Consider the following 24,495-nt stretch of genomic DNA (forward strand, 5'->3'; position numbering starts at 1 on the left):
GGCAGAACCACTGTTGACCCTGGTGTTGAAGGCTCGGGAAGGCAAGAGTGGTGTCCAGTCCCAAGAAGTCTGTAGCCTTGTCCCAGAGTCAGCAAGCTCTTTCTGTGAAGGGCCAAGAATTGTGTGGAGCCTCGCAGGCCACAGGAGTCCGTCACAGCCTGTCACTTTTACCAGCCTAAAGAACTGGAATCAAAGGGTGTAGCTATGCTCTAATACGTTTGTTAGAGCCAGGGTCTGTGCTTCCTTTAAGCTCCACGGTATTTTTTTCTCACTGCTTTGATTTAAAAAAAAAAACAAAACAAAACATTTAAAAATTGGAGAATCTGTGATTAGTTCACGAGTCCAAACAAAAACAGACGGAGGGCCAAATTTATCCCACAGTCTAGTTTACTGTTGTGTTAAATATTAAAAAGGGGGGCACCATCCCACACTACGCTGGGCAGGCTGTTCTCATCTCAGCAGACTCTCTGGCCTAGAGCTCCTGAAAACCGCTAAGTTCCCACGGTGGGTCACTACCACGCCAGCCAATTTCTACAGCTGGCTAGGGGTGCCCTGTTCCTTCCTCTGGAACTCAGCTGAGTTGCTGTGTGAAGGAAAACACCACACGATCTTAGTTCAGACTCAACAGGTAACCCAATCGCTGGGCACAACAACTAACATCCTCAATTAGTAAGCCATTCTGAATTAAATCCTCCAGTAGTAGATCCCAATGGGTCTGCCATCCAACCGCGGGACTCTAGTTCTTTGCTTCTTGTACCCCAAGCTCTCTTCTCCAGAAGACTGCAAGTCATTTTTCTCCTCCTCCCCCCCAACCTCCCCTCCCCACCCGACCAGGAAGTCCCACCTTACTCCTCACCCAGTGATTGGTCCCCTGTAATCTCTATTCATTAGGGGAAGGTCCTATCCGTCTTTGTCCTAGACTTACATACAACATGGGTAGTTTTTTGTGTGTTGGTTTTTCAAATGTGGGGTGCTGGCCATTAAACTCAGCCCCTCACACATGCTAAGAAAACCCTCTGCCAACCAAATCTCTCTAGTCCTAACATGTAGAATTCTTTTCAAGAATTTTTATATTTTATTTTATGTATATGAGTATTTTGCCTGCATGCACTTATATGCACTATGTGTGCCCAGTTGCCTAAGGAGGACAGAAGACAGCATCAGAGAAATGGAGTTAGGAATGGTTGTGAGCCACCATGTGTGTACTGGGAACCTAACCCAAGTCTTCTGAAAGAAACAACACATGCTCTTAACCACTGAGCTGTCTTGCCAGCCCCTGGCATGCAGTTTTTAAAAGGTAAATTTGTATGTGAGATTTTTACCAGCAGGTGTGGAATTGTATCCAGATGCTAAGAGACAGAACGTTCTACAGAAAGATGCCCAAGTCCTAGGTCCTACTACCTCATGCAGGGAAGGCCAGGAGTCCAGATGAAGCCCGTCTTAGTTAGAGTTTCTATTTCTAAAACATCACGATCAAATCAGCTCAGGGAGCAATGGGTCTATTTTGTTTACACTTCCACAGTGCAGCCCATCACTGAAAAGAGTCAGGACAGAAGCCGAAGGCAGGAACCTGGAGGCAGGAGCTGAAGCAGACGCCATGGAGGAGCACTGCGATACTGGCTTGCTCCCAATGGTGTCTGCTCAGTCTACTTTATTCGATTCTGCCCAGGAGTGGATAGCACCATCCACCGTGGGCTGGGTCTGCCACATCGATCATTAATCAGGAAAATGCTCGACATATTTACATATGGGCCAATCATATGGAGGCAATTCGTTATCTTAGTTAAAAGTCTCATTTCCCGGCTTATGACAAGGCAACACGAAACTAAACAACACAGTGCTTGAAGCCGACACTGAGGGATGGTGCCCAGGCAGTAGTTTGGAGACACAGGCCTCTGTAGAAGGGCCATTCTTGGGGCTTGGGCTAGTCCGCCCTCCAGGTAACCTTCCCTGTTTTCTACCACGGCAGAGCTCCTTTGAGATTTTGGCCAAGGACACGGAATTGAAGAGCTCGGACCTCTTCAGGTACTTCCAAGAGGCAGTGAAGCTGTGGGAGGGGCACCAGAGTGTCCTGTTGACCCAAGAGCTGGAGCTGGAGAAGAGGATAGAGCAGCATCGACAGAAGCACAACCAGGAGACCCAGGTGCCGAAGTCCGGAGCCGTGTGTACATGGCCCACGAGGAAATGTGGGCGGGACCGGGACTCGAGCTGCCTGAACTCAGCCAGCTTTCAGATGGGGGGGGGAAGCCAACTGGGGGTTGGGGATTTAGCTCAGTGGTAGAGCACTTGCCTAGCAAGCTCAAGGCCCTGGGTTCGGTCCCCAGCTCCGGAAAAACAAACAAACAAACAAAAAAAAAAAAAACAAAGCCAAAGCCCTTAAACTACAATATGTGTGCGGGTGGAGACCCCAAGGCATGCCTTGATCCTGGGGGGACGCGGGAGTAACAGGAAGAAGCCAGAGCCCTGCAATAGATCTTGGAGCTCAAGCTTGGCTCTAAGAGTGTACACAAGAAAGAGAGGAAGGACAGACAGACCGACTGACTGACCGACTGACTGACCGACTGACTGACTGAATAACTGAATGGGGAGTAGTCTGGGTGTTTAACATGATTTGGCAGGGTGGTTTAAGGGGTCAGGGCCCTTGCAGGGAAGCTAAACAACCTGAGTTCAATCACTGGGTCCCATAAAGTGCCAGGAGAGGCCCCTGAGAATTGTTCTCTGACTTTCAAACTCATGTGCCTGCATACACACACACACACACACACACACACACACACACACACACCACAGAGGGGGGGGGAGAGAGAGAGAGGGAGGGAGGGAGGGAGGGAGGGAGGGAGGGAGGGAGGGAGGGAGGGAGGGAGGAAGGGGAGGAGGGATGGTATAAATAAAGAAAATAAGAAAATAAACAAGATTCTCAGAGTATAATTTCCTAAGCCATGGCTTACTGATGGACGAAGAGAATGCATTCTTCCTGTCCTCGCCCCCTAGTGTTGAAAGAAGATAACAACATGACACATCTCACGGGAACTGCACTGTCCTGATAGTGAACACCAGAATTATTCATATGCAGTTGTTCGCGTGGTGGGGGAGAGGGCACAGACCCTTGTAGGACGTAAAGTCTAGTTAAAGACACAGTGAACCTTTTTATGGGAAGTTTCTAAGGAGAAACTGACCAGACCCGCATTCCTAGCCTAACAAGTAAGGTTGCTTCATTGTGAGGAAATGCTGACACTGACGATGACTTCTGGGCTCCTAAGCTTGCATCAGTCTATTGGGGGATAGCTGACAGGGATGCCTGCTGAATCCTGAGCTTGCAAAGTGTGAACCTCTTGAGTTCACATGCCTTTTGAAGTCCCGTTTCGGAATGTAGTCTGGTAAAGCATTATAAGTGGCATTTCAGGGGACTGGCTCCAAGTTGGCACCTACGGAATCTCATAAGGCATCAGTCTCCTTCTCTAGGGAATGGGGAATACACCTCGAGTTCACAGTACTGCATCACAAACACCATTCATGTAGCAAGACGTGCGTCCAGTATCATTCAAAGCTATGTAATAGGGCCATTGGAACACATGTTAGCCAATCACCTGCCCACCTTCATACATGGGCATTCCAGATGTGACTTGGGGCGTGGCTGAAGTGCAGATGCCTCAGGAAAATGTAGTTCATGCCTGGCTGTGGGGGCAAAGCACATGGGAAATGTCCTTGAAGTGGCTCATCTGAGCTGGGTCCTTGGGGAGATAGATGGGGTGAAGGAGCATTCTAGAAGCAGAGAAGAGCTTAAAAGTGTGTGCTGGAGAGAGAGAGAGTGAAGTCACAGACTTGGTAGCTCTCACGGGCTTTCTGCCTAACCCCAGCTCCATAGGCAGTGGGGTCTGTGGGTCACTACCATTCTGTCAGCTCTGAACACTCACCTGTCCTCCTTTTGTTTTGGGAATGGCTGCCAGAACCAAGAGACTTCCCTTGATAAGCTTCTAGACCAACTGAGACAGCAAAGCCAAGAAGAGTCACTGAAGATACACATGGATAAGGCCAGGACATTTCTGAAGAACATGAAGTCCAGGTAGGCTGATCAGACCTCAGAAGACGGGGCAGGGATGGTCAGGATTTATTGTTCAAGGCCTGCAGATAGCACAGAAGACCAGAGGTGTGACCAGAAAACATAGATAAAAATGTCATGTCCCCAATACCGGAGAACATTAACAGTCCTTTGCTCCTCACCCAGGAGCCCACAGAATTTCCCAGGGAGAACCAAGGCAAGTTTGTAGTGGGAAATGTCAAGACAATTGAAATTAAAGACTGACAACTTGGGCTTCCCTTTTAAGAGAACAAAGAAAGTGTAAACATGCATAGTCTTGTTAGTGGGAGAGAAAAGTCAGCTTCTGCCAACAGAGATAACCCCTCATTCTTGCCCACCTGTTCCTTTGTATGAGCATTGATGCTTATGTAGGCAGATGCGTACCAATGCAGTGTTTTTAAAATAAAGGATGGGCTATATGATGCAAATCACTCTGTAACTACAGAGCTTTTTTAGTTTTTAAGTGACCATGTAGAATTGATTACTATAACTACACACACACACACACACACACACACACACACACACACACACACACACACACTCACTACTTCTTCATAGGTTAGCCATCTCGTGACAAGCTTTTTTCCCATTGGCTCCAGGTTCTCCATACACAATTACAAACAGTCCTCTGCAAACGGCCTTATATTTGTGTGCCTCTGTATAGCTGATTCTATTAAGACCATTCACAGAAATAGACCCACCTTCCATCTGATTGCTGCACATAGATCCTGGGAGTTTATGTCTGGGCAATTAAGCAAACATCGGAGCCCTGTTTACTTTGCCCGAGGAACAGATAATGTTTCTGAGCCTGATGATGTTTGAGGATTTGATGGGATGATGTAGATTAAGTCCTGGGACAGAGGTAGGACCACGAACAAGAAAAGTCAACCCACCCTACAAACAAAAAGCTCACACATTTCCCAGACTCTCTACAAACAACATGCGTTCCTCAGTCTGATCAGGAAAATAGAACGGTGGCCCAACGCCTGCTTCTGTGAAAAAGACTAGCCATCCAGAAGCTCTACACAACGCCAGTTGCCAGACGGAGGCAGGGGCATGGCTCCAAGAGGATCTCCCACACTCGGCAGAGTTCTCTTCACACAGTAGTCTTATCTCTCTCCTTCCCAGGTATGAATGTTTTCATATCCTGCTGACCAAAGAAGTGATGGAGTACCCAGGGTTAGTGCTGAAAGAACTCAACTGTTACAGCTTCACCCTCAGCCGACACTTCTTCATTCGTGAAATCTTTGAGCAGGTATGAGAGACAGATGGTGTACCTGTACCTGTGTACTTCAGGCCACTTGCCAAGTAGGAGAGGGAGAGGATGGCTTCCTATCTGACCAGCTGGACATCTGGAAGCCATCCTCAATTCTGCAAAGCAGGAATCCACGTCAGGATGTCAAGGATGAAGAGATGGAGCAAAGACCTTCTCTTCATACTTTAAACAGATGGCTAGGGACTAGGTAGATGGCTCCACAAATAATGTGCTTACTTTGCAAGTGTGAAGACCCGAGTTCAAATCCTCAGAACCCACATAAAGTCAGGCACAATAACTGTCTTGGAGTTTTACTGTTTTGAACAGACACCATGACCAAGGCAAGTCTTATAAAGGCCAACATTTAATTGGGGCTGGCTTACAGGTTCAGAGGTTCAGTCCATTACCATCAAGGCAGGAACATGGCAGCAGCATCCAGGCAGGCATGGTTCAGGAGGAGCCGAGAGTTCTACATCTTCTGGAGGCTGCTAGCAGAATGAACACTCCCAGGCAGCTAGGATGAGGGTCCTAAGGCCCACACCCGTAGGGACACACCTACTCCAACAAGGCTACACCCTCTAATAATGCCACCACAGTAACCTGAAGTCCCCGTGTTTCTATGGGGAGATGGGAATGAGAGACATGAGGATCCCTAGACGCTCAGAAGACAGCCAGCCCGATTTATACTGCAGTGAACAACGAGGACGTGCCTCAAGGTGGACAGTAAGGCCTGACACCCAAAGCCATTCTCTGAAATACACTCACGTGCACCCCCCCACAACACACACACTCATAGAGATTCCCCAAACATACACACAATCAATAGGTTCTGATCTTAAAATGAAAGGTCTAATTTCTGCAATGCTTTGAGTCTCATTCACAATGTCTATTACTGCCACATGATTCTGCTAAAAGTAAGCCCAGCCCCATTCATTCTTTCCTTAGATGATCCTCACAGGCTCTAATCACTCAGGATCATGTCAATCAGGCTCATTCTATCCACCCTCCCCGGACACTGGTGCAGTGGGTTCTCACCCTTCTGCTCACCCTTCTCTAGTTCACCTCTGAGACCCTGTCAGGAGCCCTGACTCCATCCTCCAGCGCTTATCAAGCAGGTGTGGTAGCCTGCTGGGAACTAAGAGGGAAAGAGGTTTACATGGACTTGGGACACACTGCCCCAGTGAATGAAGTGGGTCACGGCCTGCATCAGAGCCTTTTACCCTAAAGGAACACAAAGCTTTAGAAGCAGCACTCCGGAGACAGGCTTTGCCGGTCCTGTGGTGACTTGTAACTTTTTTTCCTTGTAGAACTTGGCTGGGGAAGTGATTTTTAAATTCAGGCAACCAGGTAAGACTTACGATCTGAGTCCCGGCCTTCCTGCCACCATCCCTGTACATCTGTGGGTGGGGGTCCCAATCCGGGCAACACTGGTCACTGCATTCTTAAACCTTAATATTGGTCACCGACAGAATCCCACGAGAGACACTTCATGCGGAAGATAAGGAAACTGAAGAAAAAACAAAGGGAGAGAATGGGAGCACACAAAGGTGAAGAAATCGTAGCTCCCAAGAAGTCAGCAGAGGACATGAAAGAAGAGGGAAGCGAAGGATCCGAACCCAGCCTGACTGAAGGGGGGCCTTCCCAAGAAGCTGAGGAAATACAGGGCCTGAGAGAGACCTCCTCGGAGGCATCTCAGGACCTAGAAAATCTGAGGGCTCCAGAAGAGAGGGAAGAGATAGGGGAAGAAGAGGAGGAAGAGGAGAGAGAAGACGAAGAAATAAAAGAGGAGAGGGAAGAGGAGGAAGTAAAAGAGGAGAGGGAAAAGGAAGAAGCAAAAGAGGAGAGAGAAGAGGAGGAAGCAAAAGAGGAGAGAGAAGAGGAGGAAGCAAAAGAGGAGAGGGAAGAGGAGGAAGCAAAAGAGGAGAGGGAAGAGGAGGAAGAGGGAGAGGAAGAAGAGGAGGAGGAGGAGGAGACAATAAGAGAGGATGAGGAGGATGAAGACGGTATGAATGAAGACGAGCTGGAGTACTATCAGGAAACCTATCCTATGGGTCAGGTAAGCCAGCCACTGGCTCACTTTGAGAATAAAGAAAGTTCACTGTCTTGGTCTTACATATACTCTTCTGTTAAGCTAGGGTTCCCAGTGGCCCAGTCTCTACAGCGGTCTAGATAAAGTCCCACAAGAGTATTTATTCCTTCCTATTTTTGCCATCAAAGCCTCAATTCTTCCCTCACAGCAAAGATTTTTGAAATTTGCCATTTTTTTCCTCATGATTCATAGTCTACTCTGGAGTCATCCTTCACAAGACCTTCTTCATCTGCTGCCCCTGGGGTCTCTTTCTCGCCTCCTGTTTATTGCACACGTTGCATCAGGTCTCTTCTACTTCAACCCTTCTCTCTTCCTGTTCACTAGATATGTAACAAAACATTCAGGCAAAGCTCCCCTTGGTGGACAGTTTTAAACTGTCAACTTGTTACATCCTAGAATCATCTGTAAAGAGTCGCAGGGAGAGACTGTCTACATCAGGTTTGCCTGTGCGCATGTCTGTGGGGATGTTGTCTTGGGTTAATTGACGTGGGAAGACGAGGCCCACAGTGGGCAGCACCATTCCCTAGGCAGAGCATCTTAAACTGTGTAAGAGCAGAGAGAGCACGCTGAGCACAAGGAAGCAAATGAGCATATAAGCATTCATTTCTCTCTGTGGTCCATCGTGGATGTGACTGTTTCAAGCTCTTACTACCTTGACTTCCTGCTATGACAGACTGTAATCTGGAATTGTGAGCTAAAATAAACCCTTTCTCAATTGCTTTTTGTCAGGATATTTTTATCATAGCATTAGGAAAGGCAATTAGGACACTCTCATTCGAGGGCTATCGATTAGTTCATTTTAATAAACCTTGTCTACAAACCACATCTAAATGCACAAAGCCATTGCTTGAATTCTATGGTGGTAAAATGCAAAAAATTATCCCAAATCCTCCTCCTCCTCCTCCTTTTTGCATGAATTCCAAACTCAAACATTCACACATGTGTTGAGAAAAGAGGGTTGGAAGCCATAGGTCAAAATGGCAAGTGGTAAAAAATGTGCTGTCACTACTCTGTCTCAGCCAATGATAAATAGTATATTTGGTGCTGTTTCAAAGGAAATGGAGAACTTAGATTCCTGTGAATCTTCTTGCTTTAAAATTACCGAGGATGAAGCTGAGGGATCTGGGGCTTGCATGCGAAAAATCCCGGGGTCAGCTCTGCAAACAAGTAAGCGTAAATAAAAGCGCTCAGTGTGGGGAAGGAGGTTAGGGAAAGCTCTTTTTGGCAGACTGGTACAAAACCTGTCAGTCTGGTGTCACCTGCATCCACCGACATTGATTTTTCAAGTCTCGTTCTCCCTATAGGAGGAAGAGGTCATGGAGGAGATTTCCTGTGAAGAAATGGAGTTCTTCACAACTGCAAGCGGGAACACGTACTTTGCCTTCCTGTCTGTGGAAGATGAGCAACAAATACACAGTAGGCCCCATTCCCAGCACACCGTGTTCTTCCATGACTCTTTCAGCAACAAGTACATAGAGAAAGTGGCTGTTCCTGACAAACTAATCCTAAAGATTAAGAAACGGTGAGTGGACGAACCACCGTGCTCGCATTCTCTTACTCTGAACTTCCTGCCTGAGGTGCTGGAACTGAAGCCTCACCTTAGCCGGAAAGATTAAAAGCTCCCATAACTGAGGGAGGGCAGGGGTGAAAAACACCATAGGAAACATCAAATGTCCCAGAATGCTCACAGACATAGATATCCTTGGTGACTGTGACCCCAGCACCCTTCCCCGTGCCACTACTCCATAATGTTAAAATTTACTTCTGAAAGATTTACTTTCATTTTATATGTGTGAGTGCTTGCCTGGAGGTCTATATTATATTACACATGTACAGTGCCAGAAAAGGGAACCAGAACCCCAAGAGCTGGAGTCACACAGGGTTGTCACCTGTCTTCTGGGTGCTAGGAATTGAACCAAGGTCCTCTACAAGAGCGACAAGTAGTTTTGAGCTACTGAGTCATCTCTCCAGCCCCCAAACATTTCTTTTATTTAAAAATTCTATGGATGTAAACCAAAGGTAAGCTACACGGTGTATGGTATTTTGTACTGACCAAGGGGAAAGAAACTATAGACGATGAGGATGGTCTTAAAAAGGAAAAGGAAAAAAAAGGAGATTATTCCAGCCCTTTGTATCCCAATGGTCCTGGGGAGATATGAATAAAATGTAGACCCTCGTGTCTTTTATCCCTTGAGCTACTCTGTACTTGACATAGCACAGGGTTATTTATAGCAGCCTCCTCTGTGAGAATAAAAGATTGGAAACTACCCAGCCTCAGTTTGAGTGGATTGATGGCGTGCATCCATTCAGTGAGATAAACCGTGGACAGCAGGAAGCACGTTTGCTCTCCGTGTGAAAGATCTCTTGCTGGGCTCGATTGCTAGCCAGAGATGACTGACCCTTGCTCCTCCCTCCCCAGGATTCGAGCTGGCTTCTTTGAACATCTTGAGAAATGGTTCGACCAAAGTGCCCTCAACGCTCGGATCGTTGTGGCTACCAAGGTCGACGAGCTGAATTCGGAGCTGGAGCTTCGGCTGCACCTGCACAAGCCAAGACTCAAGCAAGTGGAGAAGGATATTCACAATGTCAGAGCAGGTTCGAGCCATCCTGAGAAGGTCCACTTTGTCCTCAGAGATCCCCTGCAGGAGGTCTGCTGGCCGATGGGCTCATTAAAACAACAACAACAACAACAACAACAACAACAAAAACTGCCTCAGTTTACCCCCTACAGAGCTGAATAGATTATCATCGCACTCAGAAGATGTGTCAGGAATAAGTAGATGAGCTTTTAAAATCTTCCTTCTCCCTCCCTCCCTTCTTTCCTCCTTTCCTTCTTGAGACAAGATCTCCACTTGGTTGCCAAGGTTGGCCTGAACTTAATAATGTAGCCCAAACTTCAGACCTGTGGGAATTTCCTTGCCTCACCCTCCTGAGTGAGTCTGTGGTACCCGGGTTCATTGTGTGTCCTGGGTTCTGCCTCTCTTCGCTGCAAATACACCAAACAGGGCAAAATCTGGGACCGTGAGTCTGCAGCCCGCATTTCCCTTCACTGTCATCAAGTGTGGCTGCTCACCAGACCGGAAGGGAAAAGCAGGGTCTGGGATGAATGTTGTGGTTCCTGGTCCTCTCCTGGTACCCGCGGGGGTAGGGGCGGGGACCGCTGCCACAGTGCTACTTGGAGAGGAAGTCATGATGGGGACGGGGGCGAGTCCCTTTTGCGGGCATGAGAGCACAACTGCGCAATCGACCTAGAGACGAGCAGGATCCTGTCCACCTGGGAGCAAGTGGCAGAGCAGTGGGAGAAGAGAAAAGGCCTTCTTCAGGGGTCTCAGTATTACCACTCCGAATTTAGGCAAAGGCCTTCCTGTGCTGATCCTTAATGAAGCAGCCCTCTGAGACAATCTTAGCTTGTTGACATTTCTCTATAGGGTGTAGATGTGAACGAATTATTCTGGGTGAACCAGGGAATATATAATTTCGGGGAAGGAGTGTGAGAATTATCCAGGAAGGAAAGGTCATTGGCTGAAGGCTAAGGCTATTGAGATACCTCATTGGCATGGAGAGGCATCCTAGGTGCTGCGGTGCACGACTGACCGCCCCTGGTCCTCGCACTTGGGAGTTGTGGTTGCTTGTCCCAGAGCAGGCACTGGAGGGGTAGCCCCACTCCTACATCTCAGATCTCTGAGATTCCCCACCTCACCAGTTCTTATATCTGTCTGGTAGCACGGCCCACACTCCCTACATGAGTCTCCCCTCTCTTCCTCCCTCCCTCTGTAGAGTGTCAGGGGCAAAAGGAAGGGTGTTGTCCTGTCCCGTCCCGTTGTAGCGCTTGGATTTCTGATCTTCTCACACATCTGTCAGATACACCCCTGGACAGATGATCTAGCAGCAAACCGGAAGCTTAGAAACCTTAGAGCTTAGAGCTCTACAGGAGAAGGTGCTGAAGTGGTGTAGGGAGGACTTGTGAGCAGATGACCTGAGGCACTGTGCTCCAGAGGGGAAGCCATTCTTTTCACACCGCTGGTCTTGCTTAGAATGACAAGCCTTCTCTCTCTTAGCTGGGAAGCTCCACTGATGGGGAGGGGCAAACAATTTTAATAGGATTCTTAGGTGGCCCCCCACTGGTATTTCACTGGTATGCCATTTGATAGAGCCTCCTCCCACACAACCCCATCCAAACCCCAAGGCCCAGGGCAGCGACAACGACAACGGCAGGCCCCCAGACCTGCAGTCTTGAGTTCTGGGAAATGTATGAACTATATGTACCGAGGGATGAAAAAGACCGCACCGAAGGCTGACTCCTTTCCCCTGTATGGCTCCCCAGACCAATGGTCAGCTTGGAAACCCAGACCACAGCAATGAAGTCCCAGCTCTGCGCTGTGTGTGTGTGTTTTTTTTTTTTTTTATAAATTTCAAAAGTTAATTATCGTAGGGAATAATGCTTTTCATTGGCGGCACTTTTCTCGTTTGCATATAGATACATATCACTGTATTTTGCTCATTATCATCCTCGATTACCGTCTCTTGTCCCCCATTCCTGCTCCTGTCAGTCTACTTCCTTCCTCCTTTCTTGTTTCATGTCACTCATAGATGATAAACAGACAGACAGACAAGCAGACAGACAGATAAATGTGGCAGATAGATAGATATCCGTTCATATAATAGCTAGATTACACATGAGAGAAAACGCGTACTGTTTTAACTTTCCGAGACTGGCTTGTTTTGCTTAACATAAATCTCCACTTGTGCCATTTTCTTGAAAATCACATAATTTCATTCTCCCTCGTGGTTGAGTAAAGTTCCATTAGGATTATGTACTGTGCCGTTCAGCTAGCCACCTGTGTGTTGATGGCCACCTAGGCCACCTTAGCTTTGAAATAGTGGTGAGCTAAGCATGGCTGTGCACGTGTCTGCGTAGTTTGCTGACACCGTTTGTTTATGTTTGTTTGTTTTTTATTAAAACCTCACCCACAGCCCTTCTACCAGTTACTCCAAGTAGTAGCATACTGGGAGGTTTGTGGCTCTCTGCCCGCCACCAAGGTCTATGAAGAGACTCTGGAAACCTGATCCTTTTTCATTCTTCCTCACCTTGGGGGAGTTTGAGCTGTTGGGTATAGTATTTACTGGTGCAAAGAAACAGATCAAGACTTCCCAGCTTTGTGCTTATAGAGGTGTTCCCACCAACATCTCAGTGCTCCCCTAATACCCCCACCCTCCCCTTTGCTCCCTGAGATTCTCTGTTTTCCTACCTTTGCCCTCTTGGCAGCTGGAAGGCTCCACCAAGCAGGAAGTCCAGGCTCCCAGCCTCTCTCCAGTATGGGACCTTGAGGCAGATGTTCACTGGCCTTCCTGGGCTCACAACACAGTTCAGTCTCACCCTGGAGAGGGCAGTGGGGGGATAACAAGAGACCTTCATTGACATGAGTGTTTTTTGCCCTGGGCTGGCCCAGGAGAGGCAGGGGGTGGATGGAGTGGCTGCAGACAGTAGCAGCTCTCCTCGTTCTCTTGCAGCCGAGCTCCTACTTCACCAGGAGAGGCTAGACAGCCACTGTGCCGGTGTGATCGAGACGTTGAAGAAGGAGAGGCTCATGTTCTGTCAGTTCCAAGAAGAGCAAGCCGTACGGAGCAAAAACTTTCGCCGCAAGATCTACGACATGGAGCACATTTTCTTGAACGCCACTAAAAGCCAAAAGTAAGGGTTGGAGCATCTTCTTCCTGGTGCTGGTTCTAGATGCCCAGCTCCTTCTGGCAAAGGGACAGATGGCTCCTTCTCACCAAAGTCAAAGAACCAGAGTCTATGGGCAACATTTGATGTGTGTGAGGCAGGTTGGGGTACACAGCCTGGGAGAGAAGAGGTACATGACCATATCCCATATGCAAGATACAGATGCTGCGCCCCAAAATGCCCATGGTGAGAAAGATAGCTTCTCCTTGGGACATTTAGAAGGGCTTCCCGCAGGAGGGCATTGCTGATGAACTCGGAGGCTCCTGTTAAAACTTGGGCTGTCTGCAGGGCAGATAGAATAAGATGCTCCAGCAAGGAGACATAAGACAGGGGCTGCATTTGAGTGATGGAAGGACCATAGCAGGTCTATAGAAGCCAATCACAAGGACAGCTGACTCAGGGGGCCTTTGTTATAGAGAAGTAACTGTCAGGGCATTTTTTTTCAGGAGAGCACAGGGTTAAGTGCCACACTTCTGGGGAGTCAGATGCTCTGAGGACTCAGTGGAGCTGGGACTCCTTTACTAATTTGCTGGCGATGCCTTTTTACTTTTTAGTTTGAGGAAGCGTCTCACTAAATTGTCCAGGTAGGCCTTCAGCTTACTGTCATATAGGCTGGCCTCGAACTTGTGATCCTTCTAGCTCAGCCCCATGAGTGCCGGGACTGTAGGCTTGTGCCCCCACATCCGACTTTTAATTTCTCTAGCTCTCTTGGCCAGAGGAGTTGGGCGATGTATCTGGCAGGGCCCAGGATCCCCACCAGGCTCAGGTCACACCCAGCCTTTTCTTGCTTCCCAGGCTGGTCATTCACCTCTCCCCTCTCCCCCAGGCTGGCTCATCTCACCAATACACTACACCGGGAGCTGCTCAGCTACGTGGACGTCATCCAGGTATCCCTGCGAAGCTTCCGGCAATACCTAGAAGAGAGTCTGGGCAAACTCCGCTACACCAACATTGACTTTGTCAAACACTGCAGGTGGGAAGCAGTGTATATTTTATGCCTCTATGAGCCACCGCTGTTTACTCTTGGGGGGCGGCCGTGTTCCTCTCTTAACTGCTTTTTTTTAAATAACGATTTTAGATGTGCTGTTTGGTAAGTGCCATCAGCATCAGCACCAGCACTAGGATCTTTCTACCATCACAGACCAAATTCCACATCCCAGTCATTTGCTCCTCATTCTCCTTCCTATCCCTGTCATTGCCATTTTGCTTCCTGTCTCTGTCAAACTGACCGTTCCATGCTCAACCCTAAGTGCATCATATTTAACCACCCCCTCCAAGTCTCAGAAAACATCACAGATGGGGGCAGAAAGAAGAGAAGCTTTGGAGCAGAGGGAGGTGTCTTACTAAAGGACACTTTCTAGACGCGTCATAACCATCACACCCATGAGCTCACTGAGCTATGGTTGCCCGAAAGAGACCTGCACAAGACTGGGCCCATTGGACAGTTCATCCTGGAAGGGAGACGGACTCGGGAGACCTCTTCCATGAAGGACCAGTTTCTAGGGGAAGGATGTCCCCTTCTTCAGAATGGTAGCCAGTGACCCCCTAACCCCCATATCCATGCAAGCAAACCTAATTCAACTCATTGGGTCATATACATGCAAAAGCTGTGACAATGGGAGCAAGGCTTATTGAGAAAAAAGTGGGTGAGGAGGGAAGAGAGAGGTCTTGGGTGTGGTGAATATGACTAAAATTCATTATATACAGGCATAAAACTGTCAAGGAATAAATAAAAAGAGGTTAGCTACTCCAGATATGACCTATGAAGGCAACCCTGAACTTTGCCCTTCTCTCCCTGGTGTGTTTCATCCGCTGTTGGTTCGTCTGTGTGACATCCCATGTTGACACTGTCTTCCCTTTTAAGGCTAAGTGGCATTCTCTTCTGTGGTGTTGCACACCACAGTTTGTTTTTCCACCCACCTACTGATGAGCCCGTGGTTGTTCACACCTTTGGGTGATTGTCAACAGTGGTACAAGGGACGTTGTTGGTATCTGCCTGGGTGCTGCTCTCAAGTCTGGTGGGCCTGTTCCCAGGAGGAGAGCAGCAGCATCTTGTGGTGGTCCCATCCTTTTCCTTTTGAGGACTCATCTATTTTCTATAGATATACATTCCCACTAGACAAGGAAGTTCTGATTCCTCTGAATTCTTTCTAACACTTAAAGATTGATTGATTGATTGATTGATTGATTTATATGAGTATAGTGTAGCTGTCTTCAGACACACCAGAAGAGGGCATCAGATCCCATTACAGATGGTTGTGAGCCACCATGTGGTTGCTGGGAATTGAACTCAGGACCTCTGTAAGAGCAGTCAGTGCTTCTAACCGCTGAGCCATCTCTCCAGCCTGTATTTCTTCTTAAATTGCAGAGAAAGCGAGGCAGTGTCAGAGTATAGTTTTAGTTCGCATCCCCCTAGTAACTAATGATGGTGTCATTCCGTGTGCTCATTGGTCTGTCTTTCTCTTTCTTTTTCCCATTGACTTTACTCATTCATGCCTAAATATAATACTGACTTTAGTTCTTTTTACATTGTAACAAGCTATACTTGATCCGTTTTTTTGTGTATGAGTTTGGCTGTGTGTATGTGTGTGCATTATGTATGTGCATGTCTGATGCCCTTGGAGGCCAAAGAGGGCATCGGTTTCCCTAGAACTGGAGTTATAGAGTGTGAGCTACCACGTGGGTGCTGGGAACTGAACCCAGATCCTCTGTAAGACCAGCCAGTGCTCTTAACTGCTGAGCCATCTTTCTGTGTCTGGTACCTTTATTTTTCAAAAAGCTTATTTTTTAAAAAAAAATTGAAAAATGTTAAGATCATTTGAAAAATCTTTTGTTCACTTAGCATAAATAATCATAAAATTTAAAAATATAAGTTCTCAAAAAATGTGGGTTTTTTTTTCCATATTCTATGGGCAAACATTGTGGGGTTGTCCTGAAATAGAATCCTACCACTGTGTGTTAATCAATTTGCCAATTCTGGTGTCACAGCACTTAAGGAAAGAAGTATTTGCTTTGGCTCATTCCTGGTCCAAGGGTGAGATCCGTCATCCCATAGAAAGCATGGGCGCAGGAGTGTGAGGAAGATGGTTACATTTGCCTTCACAGTCGGAACACAGAAATAGATGAATGCTGTGTTCAGATGGCTTCCTCTTTTGTTTTGTTTTTCTTCTTTTTTATTCAGTTTAGGACCCCAGATGGTACTGTCTACAGTTAGGATGGGTCTTCCCCATTCAGTTAAACATCTCTGGAAAAGCCCTCACAGACACACCCAGTACCATGTCCCTTGGCGATTCCAGATCCTGCGAGGCTCTCAGTGAATGTTAACCATCGCACTGTGTGACAGCGTCCACCGGTGCCCGGTAGTTCCATGGTCACTGTTCGTGACCATGCTCCCTAGTCATGCTTGCACTCTCCATGGCAGTGTCTACAGGGCTTGCACCTGTTTTCTTCCCTTTCTTTTATCTTTCTACGTTAGTTACTGTTGCTATGGTAAAATACCAGACAGAAGCAACAGTATGTGGTATGTGTTGGCTCAGACTTCCAAAGGGTCACACCAGACCAAGAAGCATGCAATGGCTGGTCCCACTGCTCCCCTCACCAGGAAGCAGAGGCCTCTTACTTCTTCAAATGTCTCACATTTGATAATTTTGTAACTTATGCCAGATAATTGTAGCGCCTCCTTCCTTCTGCTCCTTGTTATCCCTCAGTTCTTATTTATGGTGTCTTACTTCCCTGTGACTTCTTTTTCACTAGAAGTCATTTCCCCACCCCCACCGTGAGTTTTTATTGAGAACGTCCACTTTAGGCCTGAACTCACGTGGCATTCCCTCAGAGAGTCCACTTTTGTTTTTACTGGACCACTCTGGGTCACACCTACTCAGGACCAATGAAAGGTTTTGTTTTGTTGTGTCATTCCAGAGAACACATATTAGGCTGGTAAACAGATTCTCAGGGAAGACAGAGCTTTCTTTCCTCTTTGCCCTGGGATCTCAGTATCCTGGAACCTGGTAGGGTTCGTGTTCACTCAATCCCATACTGAAAGTGCCACGCTCCGGCTCCAGCTCCATGATGGCTCTCCCGATGTGCAGTCACAGACGCTCAGAGTCAAAGTCTCCAGGTCAAAGCCAGCTTTGGCACCACCCACATCCCAAGGAATCCTCTGGTTTCACTTCATCTAGGGAGGGCAGATATCTCATCCTTATGTAGACTTTTTTTCGTTCATTTATTTATCCATCTATCCATTCGTTCTCTCATTCGTTCAGTGGTGTTGGGAATTGAACCCAGAGCCTCCTGCATGCTGGACAGGGACGCTACCACGGTGCTGCATGCTGAGGCTCCTCCTCTGGAGTCTGTGCAACATTGTATATTCATTTCAGCCATTCTGTCAGGGCACCCAACCCGATATGCTAGCAACCTGGCAGTCCCACTGCCCCTGCATGTGCACGGCCTGCATTTACCTTACCATCACCCACACTAGGATGTAAAGCCATGGACCTTGGGGTGTGCTGGGCTGTTCAGCTTGATTGGTTGTCTTTGCTTCTCCTCAACCTCCTCCAGATTGTTTTCAGAGGGCGGCAACTTTTCCCCTGAAGAAGTTGAGACGCTGTGCCACCGACTGGAGAAGGAGGCTACCCGGATTGAGTTCGTCGAAAGTTTGATCATGATCCACATGGAAAAAATGGAGACAGAGTACCTGGACCAGGTGGGGGCTCCCCGTCCTCCCTGCAAACAGCCTCCCAGATGACCGGCCAGAGGCCGTCACTCCTGAAGAAAGGGTACACCTGGGTCCCAGCACTAATTAGGCTCCCCCGTTCTTCCAAGGTCTAATGTTTCGGATCAACTTTCCCCTAGTTTCCTCCTTACCTTTCCTTACAGGCCAATGATGTCATCAACAAATTCGAGAGTAAATTCCATAACCTATCTTCGGACCTTATTTTCGTAGAGAAAATCCAGAGGCTGATGACCAATCTTCAAGTGAATATCAAGTGTCAGGTAGGACACGTCTGCCCTCCCATCTAGTGAACACCTGCACACGGATGGAAACTGTCCAGCAGGGCAGTGGCTGTACCATAGTTCTTACACTTCTGTCTGGAAGACAAACTCTTAGCAGCTCCACCCATCCACTGAGTATTTACACACCACAGTCACCCACTTATTTTAATCAGCACAATTTGTCCATGTAAGACCTGAGTGGACGGCTTTTTAGCTCCATTTTAGAGATTAAAGAAATTGAGGCAGGGACTGGGGAGATAGCTCAGTCCTTAAAGCTCCTGACCTGAGATCAGTCCCTGGAATCCATGCCTAAAAAAGCTGAGTTTGGTTTGCATGCTAACAATTCTAGTGCTGGGGAGTCAGAGACAGGCAGATCCCCGGGGCTTGCTGACGAGTCAGGCTGGCCTTCCTGGCACGTTCAGGTCAATGAGAGGCCCTGTGTGGACAGCACAAACTGAAGCTGATGAGTTATTAAATAACAATGAAAAAAGAGGATATGAAATTGGGGTTGGTAAGGAGGTGGAGAAAATCTGAGAGGAGCCAAAGAGTTGGGGTGAGTATGGTGAGAATACATTGTGGAAAATTCCCAGAGTTAATAAAAATATTTAAAACAAAAGTGCATCCCTCCTGACGATAACATATAATGTTGACCTCTGGCCACTATCTGCATACTCTTGCGCGCGCTCACACACACACACACACACACACACACACACACACACACACACACAACCATAAGTCAAGCAAATGGAGCCCATGCCCCACTCTCTGTGCATGTCTCCTGGGCCCAAACAGAGGGTGGAGGGAACTGAGGCTAACGAATTCCATGACTTAGGAATGCACAACTCCTAAGTGGCAGAGCAAGACTATGAACCCAGGCCTTTGTGGAACAAGAAATGCTGGCCAGAACACCTGTGTCCAAAAGGCAGGTGTGTGTGGCACACAAGGACTAGAGAGGAAGGACGACATAGGCTGAGAAAGCAAAGTGCCCCAAAGCTTGAGACAGAAGTCAGCTGGAGATGAGGAAATACGTGTCCTAGAGAGGTGGTGAAAAGAATCCAGATGCTAGGTGACAATGTGTGTGACGAGAGACAGTGAGGAGCTGAGGTTGGATTAGCTGCAGTCAGCTACAGGGCTTTGGTCAGATGGCGAGGGTCACAGAGGGGTCCCACAGGACTAAGAGCTCAGGGGCATATATGAGGAGAGTGACTGGCTGCTGGCTGCTGGCTGCACAAAACTGGTGGTGAGTGTGAGGCAGGCTAAGGTCAAGGCTGACAGAATGGGCCTACATGGGGTGTCTGCAGGACAAATCCTGATTCCAGAATCGAGAGGCCATGGGATAGGTGGGACTTGGGATACACGAGACATGAAGAGCCTGGACTGACCACCTAGTGACCTAGGGGTTTAAGTACAAACTTTCCCAGCCCAGTTGTACATAACTAAAGAGCTTAAGATGCTGGGCACTCATGGCATGGAGGATCGAGCTGCAAGAGAGGCTCCGAGTTCATCATCCCACACCAACGACGGTTAACAGCTCAGACACTCATGGGCATATACAACATGAAGCAGTCCTTGTTAATAATTACTACAGAAAAGTAAGACATTGAGAAAAAGTAAGAGGAACTCCTGAAAGTGGGAGGGGTTTCTATGAAATGGAGAGATACTGTATTTCTGTTGTCTAGGAGGGTTTTGGAGAGCAATGTCAGGAACTGGAAAGAGGTAGGGGTAGTCTATTGCAATTGGATAATCACCTGGGCTATCATAAGTCGAGCAAATGGAGCCCACGCCCACTCTCCGCATGTCTCCTGGGCCCAACCAGAGTGATAATCACACACTGTTCATGGGCTCTTAGGGGTGGTCGAAGCCTCCTCCTCTGCCCATCTCTGACTGGCTTTGTTCATTAATGATTTCGTCAGCTAGATGCTGGCCCTTAACTGGCATTGCTACCTCAGACCTTGAAGGTGCCTTGTTGTCTATTGTACCGAGCTCTCTCTGTCATCACACTTACGTGACCAGAGCATCGCTCTAGCATGACAGAGCTTACTCTACCACAGCCACCAAGGGGTAGCTGCATCTTTCTGAGTCCCTTGTCTATTGGGTGAGTGAGTGATCTCCCAGTGGAGGGTTCCTGTTAGAAGCCATTATGCTTTAGTCCGCCACAATGAACTTCGTGTAGCAGGAAAGATTGAAGGACCCCATTGACTTATCTGTTCCCTAAGGACATCACAGGGGTCAGGCAGTCAGCACTCAGTGGCCCAGAGCCCTGTTCCTCTTCTGATCTTCCCCCTTGGTTGTCTCACACACATCCATAAACCTTCTTACTCACCTTCCTCTGGGCTACGGGTCCAGCCACTGAAGCCCTTCATCTGCCTTTTAACCCCAGCCTCTCTCTGTTCTCACTGCAACCTTCGTGACTTGTGACTTGCGGCTTCTGTCATGGGTTCCTGTCGCTTACTGCAGGGAGAGCTAACTCCTACCTCTCTAGACCAGCACACATTCAAGTAGCAGAGTGTAAGGACCTTCTGGGCTGGGTTCAGCCGAGCTGAGGAGGACCTGTCTGTCTCCTGGGAGGGATTCACTGAGGTCTCAAGCTCACAATCAGCTGTTCCTGTATCCATCCGTGAACTGGGAACCATACAAGCAACTCATAAGTCGTGGGGCCAGCCACTGGGCTAATGTGTGCTACATTTGACATGGGCCCTGATGCAGAGTGAATGAGGGGAGATGATCGGGTACTTTTAACACCTCCAGTGGAAGCTTCAGCCACCCCAGAAGAGTAGGAGAGATGCAGTTGTAGGGAGCAGAGCCCAGAGCCCAGAGCCCAGAGCCCATGGTGACCCTGCCCCTGTTTAAGGAACATGTTTCTCCTGCCAGCAAAGACTCCTTCTCCGATCTGCTCGATGCCTGCAGGGCTTGAATCCACACTAACAAATGTCTTAAGCAGAACACATTTGCACTGGGGACAGTGTTGTTGGTGACACGGAAAAAGGCAAGCAGCAGTCTGTGACTCTATGGCACAATCATCTTTCCTAGCAAGCACTTTCTTTACCAGCGGGGCCATCTTGCCACTCCTCCAAACTCACCAGTTCTGTTTAAGATGCCGACTTGCGATTGATGCTACAGTGAGAATTTCAAGCTGGCTTTTATGGCTCGTGTGCCTTGATAAACGGTTCATTCTTTATTTTGTGTGTGGGAGTGTTCGTGTGATGCACGTATGTGATTGCGTGTGCACGCGTGCATGGAGGCCAGAGTGCATTTGGTGTCCTCCTCTGTCGCTTTCCAACTTACAGCCCTGAGCTGGGGTCCATCACCGAGCCAGCTCACTGTTTGCTGGCCACAAGCTCTCTGGAGACAGCTCCCAGTCTGAGGTTATAAGCAGAGTGTCTGTGCCCAGCTAGCTCTCCGTGTGAGTACAGAGGATTAGAACTCACTTCCTTCAGCCAGCAGGGCGAGTACTCTTCCCACTGAGTCATCTCTCCAGGCCCTTGCATCATCCTTAAAGGTTCTTCATAAGTTCCCTTTGTGAAACCTCCCTGTCACGGCTGGGCTGTCAGCTCTCTTTTGGGAGTCCTCTTTTATCACTGTCCTATCCAGGACTTAGAGAAACACCCCTGTCAGGGATACTACCTGTGACCTCGGGTATCTTAAAGCATGGAACTCTGTGTCAGAGTGTGGGCGTCCCAACGCTCTGTATGCCTTCTGACGGGCTTTACCGCCTTAACCGCACTCTGTGGTGCCAGTTCCATTTAAACCATACTATTTGACACCGACCTTTTAAACTTGTGTTGGTCTGCTTTCTGATCAGGCTGCATACTCCTCTCTCATTGTTTTGTTTTGTTTTTCTCCCAGTGTTTAGTCGATTTCTCATGTATCCTGATGACTATTTCCCTGTTTTCAATACATATTCTAAAATTGGAATCTCAAAACCCCTGGTTTTCTAGGTGGCGAAGTCCAACTCCCAGGCGGAAGGGTTAAACTCTTCTCTGGAACAGCTTCAACAGAAGATACAAACGTGTCAGGGCCACCGGGGAGACAAGGACGTGAGTGGGTCCCCAATCAAGAGTGGCAGGGGTGGTGTCAGACACGCATCTGATTTCCCCAGCACAGAGATGTCGGATGTCTCTGAGTCTCACTGGTTAACTTTTATGCTACTCAATGGAAGGCAGAAATTAAAAACAAACAAACAAACAAACAAAACAACAACAACAAGAAACCAACCCACTGCCATCAATCACAAAGCAGCTAATCTCCCCTCCCCCACCTTAGGCAACTATACAGAGGTCAGAGAAGATGGGGGCCTGAGACTGGATTTGGGAACCCTATGTCCCCCTGCGGTTTCACAAGGCCTCCTTCCTATCTGGTCTAAGAACTGAGCCCCAGATGAATGAGAAAAGTAGGGGCTCTGAGCTCTTTTTTATCACAGCCCAGAAACGGATTATTTTTTTTTTTAAATTTCTAATCTGTGAAATGTCAGAATTGCTGCAGAGTTCCACAGGACCATGTCCCTGAGTGTCTCTGTCTCCCCATTCGGCAGAGTCTCTGGGTGGGTCTGTATTTGCTCTTCAGCCTCAAGTGCCTGTCTCTGCTCCAATCTACATATGCCCTAGTCTCAACGTAGTCCCTGAGCAGCTCGCCTAAATGACTCCAGAACTGGTACCTGACCTGCAAGACCATGATAAGCGCTCCCTGCTCCTTTTCGCTCCAGGCCAGCGGCTCAGGGCTCTGTCTCCATTGATAAGAGCACCAAGAGGACCGTTATTTTATCTTCATTTGCAATTTTTTTGTACAGTATGACACACAGGTTTTGAGAAAAGTTCCCACAGAGCGTCATGTGCAGATTAAATGTCCCTCTGGGGACAGAGATGCTCTGGGTCACATTGTGTGCCTTCACATAGACTCCTACAAACCATTGAGCTGTCACTCAGAAGAACAGATATTCAGACAAAAGGTTTCTATGTCTTATCCATCACTTCCCTGTCTCCCCTTTCCTGGACTCAAGGGACAAACTAACTGTCCTGCCAGGACCTTCAATAGGCTCTTTAGGCAAGCCCTAACTGTCTGAATAGCAACATTTTAGACTCCTTCCAAGCCCTACCAGTTTTTTTGTGTTGGGCGGATGTCAGGAGACTCACCCAGAAGCCTTGTTTTCAGTCTGTAGAGTAATGAGTAGGAGACCATGGTAATAACGTCTTGGATACTCCAGGCGGCTGAGGGTGTGTACCTGAGGGTGTTCCTGAGGGGAATTCTTGTGAGACAGAGACAGGTTGTCAGCCATCCTGCACAGCTCTCCACACCCTTGCCAACTGGATCAAAGACATCCCAAACACAGACTTTTGAAGCTAGTGGAAATACAGAGGAACGTTCCGTATCCCCGTCTTATAGAGGAGGAAACGGGGCCAAACAGAATAGCCTATAGCTGAACCTATAAGACCAGGAACAGAACTCCCCATCCATGAAGGATCTGCCACCTCAGGACATCTGACCAAAAGAGACAGCCTGTGCCAGCCCACCCCCCCCCCCACCTCCTGGACCATTTTCTATAAGAGGGAGCTTGAAAGAACCAAGAGTTGTCCTTCATGAGTAACCACTTATCCCTGCACTTGTGGTGATTTTGCCTGGTCCCTGAGGCTTCCTCCCTCTGTGCTCCCATTAGAACGTGACCACAGATGATCTCCTTGCCTTTGTCCGATCCTGGAAAGAAAAACTGAGCCAGAGGATTAAGTACCTCAACTGCAGCCTGGACGTGGTGTCCATCACTCAGGAGGTCTTTACGGTAAGGAAGACAAAGGGATGCGGGAAAGGGTTGACAAGCTGTACATAGGCTGGGCTCCCAGGAGACCACACGAGTACAGCAAAAGGGGAGAGGAGGTTCCCAGGCTTCATCAAACCTGCTGGGGTGATAGGGAAGGATTGTAGTCGTGCTGTGGCTTCAGGTCTGAGCTGAGGTCCCTGTAGGCCAGCTCCTTGCACTTGTCTTTTAGGGAGTTCCTCATGTCCTTGGCATGATCCCCTCTACCAAGGTTGTCAAGTCACCAGCGCACGTGGTCTCAGTCAAGCCTGCCCACCTCAGCCTCTGCCTTCCCATCTGCCATGAGCAGTCCCGTCCGCCATCGCCACAGGACCCTGGTGTCTTTCCCTCCACTTACTATGTCTTTTCCCATGCTTGACGCCCATTCCCCAAACGACAGCAAAGGCCCAAATAACTTTGTCATTCTCCTGCCTCAGTGTTAAATCCAAACCCTTTGACGAGTCACATAAGCAGCCTGTGGTCTTTCATCAATATCTCTTCATTCTCTTTCTGGCCATGGAGTACCCCCATGAGTCCACAGACCATGAGCTAAGGTCTCTGATTA

General features: G+C 48.2%; 1 protein-coding gene across 3 annotated transcripts in view; it reads left to right on the forward strand.

Moving 5' to 3' along the window:
- Positions 1-24,495, forward strand: part of Ccdc180 (coiled-coil domain containing 180) — a 68,627-nt gene that overhangs the window by 17,642 nt on the left and 26,490 nt on the right. For all 3 annotated transcript variants that reach the window (XM_087659979.1, NM_001427684.1, XM_087659980.1), the window contains 13 exon segments: positions 1,970-2,143; positions 3,948-4,063; positions 5,210-5,336; positions 6,644-6,683; positions 6,806-7,392; positions 8,730-8,947; positions 9,845-10,020; positions 12,937-13,117; positions 13,977-14,123; positions 17,708-17,852; positions 18,026-18,142; positions 22,084-22,182; positions 23,796-23,915. In XM_087659979.1, the coding sequence (XP_087516105.1) occupies positions 1,970-2,143; positions 3,948-4,063; positions 5,210-5,336; positions 6,644-6,683; positions 6,806-7,392; positions 8,730-8,947; positions 9,845-10,020; positions 12,937-13,117; positions 13,977-14,123; positions 17,708-17,852; positions 18,026-18,142; positions 22,084-22,182; positions 23,796-23,915 (2,247 nt within the window).

The sequence above is a fragment of the Rattus norvegicus genome, chromosome 5, assembly GCF_021556685.1.
Source record: "Rattus norvegicus strain SHRSP/BbbUtx chromosome 5, alternate assembly SHRSP_T2T, whole genome shotgun sequence".
Taxonomy (NCBI): Eukaryota; Metazoa; Chordata; class Mammalia; order Rodentia; family Muridae; genus Rattus; species Rattus norvegicus.